This window comes from Apis dorsata, unplaced genomic scaffold (assembly GCF_000469605.1).
Source record: "Apis dorsata unplaced genomic scaffold, Apis dorsata 1.3 scaffold_820, whole genome shotgun sequence".
Classification (NCBI taxonomy): Eukaryota; Metazoa; Arthropoda; class Insecta; order Hymenoptera; family Apidae; genus Apis; species Apis dorsata.
The window spans coordinates 86,068-95,247 of NW_006263955.1; the positions used below are offsets into that span (position 1 = coordinate 86,068).

The 9,180-nt window shown below is 34.8% G+C and overlaps 1 protein-coding gene across 1 annotated transcript in view; it reads left to right on the forward strand.

The window, feature by feature from the left end:
- Positions 1-9,180, forward strand: part of LOC102673877 — a 79,079-nt gene that overhangs the window by 51,084 nt on the left and 18,815 nt on the right. The window contains exons 3-6 of the mRNA XM_031514002.1: positions 3,394-5,102; positions 5,213-6,253; positions 7,335-7,758; positions 8,483-8,583. Of these exons, the coding sequence (XP_031369862.1) occupies positions 3,394-5,102; positions 5,213-6,253; positions 7,335-7,758; positions 8,483-8,583 (3,275 nt within the window). The remainder of the gene's footprint in view (positions 1-3,393; positions 5,103-5,212; positions 6,254-7,334; positions 7,759-8,482; positions 8,584-9,180) is intronic.

The following is a 9,180-nucleotide window of genomic DNA, read 5'->3' on the forward strand; positions in this document are numbered from 1 at the left end:
AAGTAGAGTATGGAGTATAAAGTATAGAATATAGAGAATAGAGGGTAGAGTATAGATTATAGAGAGTAGAGTATAGAGTATAGAGAATAGAGTACAAAGAATAGAGTATAGAGTGTAGAAAGTAGAATATAGAGAGTAGAGTATAGAATATAGAGTATAGAGTATAGAATATAGAGAATAAAGTATAGAGTATAGAATATAAAGTATATATATATTAATATTATTCGCATAGAGAGAAAGAGAAGTAAAATTAGAAACATTAGAAAGAAAGATAGGAGATACGATAGAATATAACTTACAGTACAGAATACAAAAGATGATAAGTAGAATCGAAAAATATGCGTTTGTCCATCGTAAATGAAATCTTAAGGATAGTTTGAGGATAGTTTGAGGAATCTTTATGGCGATGTTAAATGAAAAATTTTCGCGAGAAAATAAACGCGTCTCAAAAGCAGCCTCTTCGATATTTTGTGATCTTAATAGATCACGCGCTTGGATCAATTTGAACAGCCTTTCCTTTTCTTGGATCTTCGATTTTTTCTCATTATAAGGAGCCTCTAATCTCTTCTAATTATCTTCTAACTCACTTAACAGATCCTTCAATTTTCCTTAAAATTTACAACTATTTTTTTTGACTATTATTCTATCTACATATCTATATCTATTAACGATAATCTTAACGACTTTTAAATTTTCACAAAATTATTGATGTCGATAAGGATGAATTCAAGTGGAAATTAATTTATTCGAAGGGAATACCGACAGTTACAATGAAGAAGAAGCTTTTTCACCACGGGGCTCCATGTTTCCGGACCCGGTTCGAAACGCTTTAATCGGCTTACAGCCAGGGTTTAATAACTTCTATACAAGATATTAACGGGCAAAAACCACGGGTTACTCTCGTTGCAACAGCAGAGAAATTTTCCAATCCTTGGAAAATCTGTTTTTCTTCGAGAAAATCGGCCGAGCCTCCGATTCGATCAACAAGTAGTTCAAAATTACGTGACTTTTCATATATTGTTCTTAGAATACATGCAATTTAATTTATAAAGATCCTTAAATTAAATTAATAAAATCATTGAATAATTTCATTGGTAAGATTCGTAAAAGGAATTTTCACGAAAAGACACGTAGAAAATTACGTTTGTAGAAGTGTATATATGTACTTACAACCTATATCGGGCAAGCAAGAAATTATTGATCTATTCCATATACTTATATAACTTGACCTGTTTTTTTTTTTTCATTTCCGTTTGCGTAGGCTGCATATCTCATTTACCGGATGCATACCGGATGCCCGAGTATTTTCGCCCATCCCTTTGGATATACGCGAATTCGTGAATTCTATTTTGAACATTAGATACCACGTTTTTCAAAAAATTTGCGAATTTTAATTTATTAAAAAAAAAAAAAAAAAAGAAGAAAAAGAAGAAGTTGATATCAAGAAGGATATTCGGTATTGAAATGGTATTAAAAATTGTTTACAAGAAGTTTTAATCAATTTTTAAGTGTTAAACGCTTCGAGAAGGGTATAATATATCGTGGATTTGCTCCAATTCTTGGACGAATTATTACCAACGTCGATCGATCTCCAAGCTTTTTCGGCCATACTTTGCAAAAAGGATAGAAGGAAAAAAAATAATATCGCTTCTTCCTTGAAGCAAGGAATCCTTCCATATGCGAGAATAACTCCTCTAACCGGATTACGATGTATTCAAATCGTTTCGTCGCTTGACTGGTGCGTGCTAATAAAAAAATATCGTTGATATTACTATGATATTTAATAAAACTCATCCATCTTCTTCTTTCCTTAAAATATTTAAAATATTTGGATAAACGACGAACGAATATTTGGAAAACGAACAAAGCGAATATTTTAAAAAATAAATGTTACGAAATATATACAATTTTTCTTTCAAATAAATAATAATTTCATTTTAAAAAGAATCACCTTCTAAATCTTATATAACAAAAAAAGATTTCGAATCAATGATCAGAAATGTTTCAAACAGACTTACAATCAATCATTATCATCGAATAATAAATCATCGAATATCTTAAATAAATGTTATAAAATATATAATTTTTGGAACAAATAATAAATCATCGAATGCAATAGCGTATATTTTAAAAAATAAGTGTTACAGAAGTATATAACTTTTCTTTTAAATAAATAAATAACTTCATTTTAAAAAAAGAATCACGAAAAAACTTTCTAGATCTCATATAGGTTATATCAAAAAAAGTTTTCAAATCAATGATCAGAAATATTTCAAAGAGAATTACAACCAATTATTATTATCATCGAATATTTTAAAAAATAAGTGTTACGAAATACATACAATTTTTCTTCCAATTAAATAATAACTTCATTTTAAAAAAAGAATCAAACTTTCTAAATCTCATATAGATTATATCAAAAAAAGATTTCAAATCAATGATCAGAAATATTTCAAACAAACTTACAACCAATCATTATTATCATGGAATAATAAATCATCAAATATCTTAAAAAATAAGTGTTACGAAATACATACAATTTTTCTTCCAATTAAATAATAACTTCATTTTAAAAAAAGAACCACCAAACTTTCCAGATCTCATATAAATTATAAAAAAGTTTTCGAATCGATGAGAAATGCTTGAAACGGATTTATAACCAATCATTATTATCATCGAATATTTAAATCATTAAATAATAATTTTTAAAAAAAGAACCACCAAACTTTCCAGATCTCATATAAATTATAAAAAAGTTTTCGAATCGATGAGAAATGCTTGAAACGGATTTATAACCAATCATTGTTATTATCGAATACTTAAATCATTAAATAATAATTTCATTTTAAAAAAAGAATCACCAAACTTTCCAGATTTCATATGGATTATAAAAAAGTTTTCGAATCGATAATGAAAAATGCTTGAAACAAATTTATAACCAATCATTATTATCATCGAATATTTAAATCATTAAATAATAATTTTTAAAAAAAGAATCACCAAACTTTCCAGATCTCATATAAGATTCTGAAAAAGTTTTCGAATCGACGCTGAGACATGCTTGAAACGGATTTATAACCAATCATTGTTATTATCGAATACTTAAATCATTAAATAATAATTTCATTTTAAAAAAAGGATCACCAAACTTTCCAGATCTCATATAAGATTCTGAAAAAGTTTTCGAATCGACGATGAGAAATGCTTGAAACGGATTTATAACCAATCATTATCATCGAATACTTAAATCATTAAATAATAATTTCATTTTAAAAAAAGGGATCACCAAACTTTCCAGATCTCATATAGATTATAAAAAAGTTTTCGAATCGACGATGAGAAATGTTTGAAACGAATATTTATAATGAATCCGTTGTCCTTTTGAAATTGCAGAAGCGGCCTCGGCGGATGTAGCTGGTAGCAAGACGAACAGCGAGACGGCAGAAGTTTTCGCCGTGGCTAAGTTCCCCTCGGCCGCGGCATCGTCGTCCACGACGACCCCACCGTCATCCTTGTCGAGCGTGGACGCCAGGATGGTTGCCTCCGCCCACAATCTCGACGATCCGACCGCGGGCCATCCGGCGAACGTGAACGGCGACCGCCAACAGCAACAGCAACGCGAGGAGAAGCACGGCCACGTGTACAGATCGGCGCAGCAGACCGCCCAGGACAAGAGGAGCAGGCTCAGCAACGTGATCAACAATCTTAGGAAAAAGGTTCCCGACTCGAGGAACGGGGAGTCGGCTGGGAAGAAGGAGGAGGACGACAGGAACAGCGTGGAGAGGAACCTCGAGACCCTGGAAAAGTACGTGATGACGGTGTTGAACGGTGTGATCAAGGACGAGGAGAATGACAGAGAGGTAAGTAAGAAGAAGGAGGCCGAGAAGAAGAAGGAAGGCGACAAGTTGGCCGAGGATCGGGAAGAGGACGAGGATCCGAAGGGTTTGGCCGCCAAGTTCGAACCCTCGAAGCCTAACGAGAGCAGGACAGAGGCAGCCGTCTTCCTCGCGGACAAACCCGACAAACCTGACAAGGAATTCTCTTTGGAGCTTCGTAAAATTGATGCGAGAGGCGAGAACTCTTCGAGGAGCGAAGAGTCGGTTTGCGCGGCGTGGAAGGAGAAAAGCCAGGAGAAAAGCCTCCTCCTCCTGTCCGAGGATGCGTCAGGGAAGGAGAAGGAGCCCTCTAAGAGAGGGGAAGAGGAGGATAACGTTTGCATAGGTAACGACAAGTGTTCCCCCTGTAAGGAGATAAAGTGCGAGGAGCAGTCTGTCCAAGAGGCAGGGAGGAATGATAATCAGGAAGAGGAGAGGAGAGAGAATCGTTCCCTGGGAACGATCATTATGGAGAGATTGAGCGAGAACTTGTCGGATGGTGGAAACGTGGAAGGGAGCTTGGTGGATGATGCGAAAGATGACGAATTGGTCTCTGACAACGTCGAGTTGAGAAACGTGTGCAGAGATTTGTTGAACGATCTGTTGAACGATATCAATCAATTGATCGACGAGAACAGGCGGAGTAAAGAGGAGACGAAGGCGCGGTTGGAAGGCATCGAGGAATCCAAAGATTCGTCCAGGATTCAAGATTTCGCTATGACGAGTCTTCATTGTAGTCTGCCCCTGGATAAAGTGGCCTCAGTGTTGCAGAATTGTCAGACGAGCGAATTGGCTGCTCCTCAATCGCCTTCTTCTTCTTCTTCTTCTTCTTCCTCCTCTTCCTCTTCTTCTTCTTCTTCTTCTTCCCAGGGCTCCAAGTCTCCCAGCAAACCATCCTCTCCCACCGTCAGACATCTCTGCTTGTACTGTGATCGCAAGTTCATGTCGATATCCCTGAGGCAACGGCACACCGAGAGAGTTCATCAGCAAGGGGGCGGCAGAAGGTCGGAAAGGAACTCGAGGAAACCGTCGCAGAACTGCCAGTATTGCTCTGATAGATGCGCGGAAAGCTTGGAAGGTCTGTTCCAGCACATGATCGGCACCCATGGAGACAAGTACCATGCTTGTTTGCAGTGCTCTACCAGGTACCTAACCAGGGAGGCTCTAGCAGTTCATATGAACGAGAATCACGGTGTGAATCTCGCGGAGAGGAATCTTCAAATTCAGGTACTATCCGAAGTCAAGTTTTCGAGGCCATTTTTGTTTTTGCCTCTGAATTAAATTCATCCAAATCTCTTTTCCATACCGTTGCAATAAGTTTCCTACAATTTTTGCAGTCCCTTTCACAGGAGAAGTTGAAGGAATCCTCTTCCCCCTGCAAGGAGCTAGGCAACCAAAGTCCCCACGACAGGGCAGATCCGTCGAACCACCCCAAAGAGAGAAGAGGCGAGGAAACTGATCACGAACACCGAGCGGAAACCAGTTTGCTGAAACCAATGCACCCGGTGAAAGACAACTTCAGCAATCCGGGGAGCCCGGAGTTCGACAGTTCCTTTTACAGCAGCGTGAGTTGCAACATCCGGGAGAATCTTCTTCACCATTTGGATGGAAAACTTCAGAGCTCGTCGTCTGCTATAGCGTCCAACGGTGTGTCGATAACAGAGGCGAAACCTCAGCAGCAACAATCACAGCAACAACAGTCCTATTACGAGCACAACGTTAATCAGATACAATTCCCGATAGATATATCGTTAACAGCCGCGACACCGGTTTATTCGAAGGAATACAGTAGCGAGGAGTACGAGAATAATAGCGAGTACGCCCAGAAGCCTGGTAAGAGTAATAGGTCCCATCCTAGGCGAGTGTCTTTCGAGAAGTACAACTTTCCTAGGAAATACGACGGGAAAGAGCAATGGACCTGCTCGATAAAAGATCTCAGCAAGTTTGATATATCCACTCAATTGACACTGAGGAAGAAACAACAGTTGCTCAAGGAGCGTATAAGTCTAAACAGATTGCATCAGCTCACCCTTCTTGGACCTTGCGAGATCGTCCAGAACGAACAGAATCACGGCTCTAAAAGTCTCGATATATCTAACAATTCGGGAATAGTTGTCGTTAACGATCCAGATATTGAACAGACATCCCGTTGCGAAGCTTTGAAATCGTCGATGGAGAACAAACACGAATGTTCCGAAGTGAAATCGCTTCAGGGTACCGAGTTCACTGTAGAATTTGGCAACTTTTTGAGGTTAAGGAAATGGGACGAGAAGATGACTATCGAGGCTGCCAAAAATCAGGAAGTTGTTTACGCCGAGTTGACAGGGGAATGGTCGAGGCCGAGGGTCTACATCTGCGGCGCCTGCGCTTCCAAACATGTAAGTTTCCGATGGAGAACTATTGTTTGATCTAAGATCAATTCTATTAGAAAGTATTCCGAGTTATAATCCTAAAGAGATTTCATTAAATTCATTTTGGAATAAATATTGACAATGTTTGACAATGTTTGACAATATTTGACAATGTTTGACAATGTTTGATGTTTGTCATTGGATAGAACTTTCTATTTTGAATTATTCATTCATTGATTTTTTTTTTTATTACTTTGTATCAATTCATTTTGGAATAAATTGACAAATTAAATTGGAATATTGGCCATGTTTGACAATGTTTGACGATGTTGGTCATTGGACAGAATTTCTATTTTGAATTATTCGTTCATTGATTTTTTTTTTTATTACTTTGTATCAATTCATTTTGGAATAAATTGACAAATTAAATTGGAATATTGGCCATGTTTGACAATGTTTGACGATGTTGGTCATTGGACAGAATTTCTATTTTGAATTATTCGTTCATTGATTTTTTTTTTTATTACTTTGTATCAATTCATTTTGGAATAAATTGACAAATTAAATTGGAATATTGGCAATGTTTGACAATGTTTGACGATGTTTGTCATTGGACAGAATTTCTATTTTGAATTATTCGTTCATTGATTTTTTTTTTTTATTATTTTGCATCAATAATTTGGTTGCATTTTTGCAGTCTTTCGATCATTGAATGATTTTGATTTATAAGATAACATTTTAAAATAAAATCCATTTAAGATATTTAACCTTTATCAAGATGTTTGACATTTATAACCGATTAATTAATTAGCCAGACCTCTTGATTGGTAACTATCGATCGGATTGCAAACTGGTGAAAGGACATCTCTTCATATTGATTGACAATTAGCTACCGTCGAACGATTTGATTACAACTATAATATTCCTATCCTATTTTCAAATCCATAATGAGCATGTTCGTCGTTGCAATCGTTAATAATTGTCATTAAATCGATCGAAATAATTATGGAAAAATTTTTTCACGAAAAACAAATCTGAATGACTAAGATCCTGCGTTAAGATTTTTTTCCCTCATAATTTTTCTGAATAATATTTTATTTCATTGCAGGTAACCTTGAAAGATATGGAGGACCACAAAGCGATGACTCATCCAAATGTCTGGTGTTCGCATTTCGAGTTCTCCGGTGATCAAAGAGAACTCTATAAACATTTGTTTCTACCAGGAAAGGATATGCCTACAGCAAAAGCAAGAACGGCTATTTTACCAGAAAAGGTGTGCACTAAGTGTTCAAAGAACTGTACGACTTTACCAGAGTTGCATAGGCATATGTTGGAGTGTGGAGGAGATCAAGCTTGGTTATTAGGATTGTTCGGCAATGGAAAGAAAAAGTGCAAGTGGAGACCGTTTGGAAGTCGTAGTAGAAGACGAAGGCAGCGTGGCATGAAAAGAAACATTCAAAATTCTCAAACTCCAAGGGTGAATACTCCTAAAGAAAAACAACCCACGGGACCGAGAGTTAGACCCAGTGATAGTGAGTGATTCTTTCTGCATATTGCATTTTTTTGGGGGGTATATATATATATTCTAAAACAAATTTTTTCATAAAAATGTTTATCTTTAATTCAGAAGTTAATAATGTATTTTTAATGGGCAATGTTATTAATTTTATTATATGGAAAAATTCAGGGAGAAATTAAGAGAGATTCTAAATTCTACTTCAATTTTAACTTTGCTTTTTATTAAAACTTGTTTTAATAACAAAAAAAGTACAACATATGCGGGAGTTAATAAAAAACGAGCATAAATAGGAACACAAAGAGAATTTGTTAATCGCGTCAGAAAAGCGTTTAATTACTGCACTAATTCGAGCTTTGTTTCATTTAATTGAAATTTACTTATTCGCTGTTTCCTTTTTGCTATGCAATAATTACAGATACCATCACGACAAGACATTATAACTTGAAACTTATTAAATATTAATATTAACATACTTGTATTAATTATATTTTGTTTGTATTCTTATGTTCAAATCGTGCATTATGATAGCTCTTCTATAAATAAATATTAAATGAATATTTAATAAACTGTTGAAGCAGTTTTTGTGATATATTCTTTTGTACATACGAACAATATCAATGATTCATTGTTAATAAAACTTTTCTTTTTCACGTGACATTCACAATAAAGTTTTCATTATTTTAAGATTTTTAATAATTTTGTATTAATAGCTTGTCTGTTTTTATCCCTGTTCACAGGGGAAAGCATACAAAAGATGTTGGCCAACTTACCTCCAAAAAGAGCTACCAGAAAAGTGTTGCAAGACAATACATTGAAGACACAGGGTAGACTACGTACTGTAAGTATTGAATATCATTTAAACAATTTAATTAGCTTTGCCTTAGATTGTCAGTTTTAGTGTCTTTGTGTTTCAATGTGAAATAACACCAAAATTATCATCCAAGTGCTATATTGATATTAAGAATTAACTAATATGAACAATGAAATAATATAATATATACTAAAAAAAATTTCCTTAAAACAATTATATAAGAAATAACATTTTATTAATTCTATTCTAAATTAATTCTATTAAATTCTAAGATACGTAGAATTATTTTTTTCTTTTCATTCTGATTCCAAATTCATATTATATTTAATATTACAATTTAATTATAAAAGGATATCATATCTAACTACATGATACATGAAATATCACAAAAAATATTCTGTTTTATCCACAACTTTTAATTTTAAGTTGCAAACTTGTACCATTTTTCTCATTCAAAAAATTTCCAAGTACAAGTATTATACATCTATATAATAATGTCAAGAATATAGAAATAGAATATTCACCGATTTAGAAAACTATTATTATGTAGAGAGATTTTTTAAGAGCCAGAAAGAAATTTATAAAAATACTACCAGTTGAGATATATATATATATATATATATA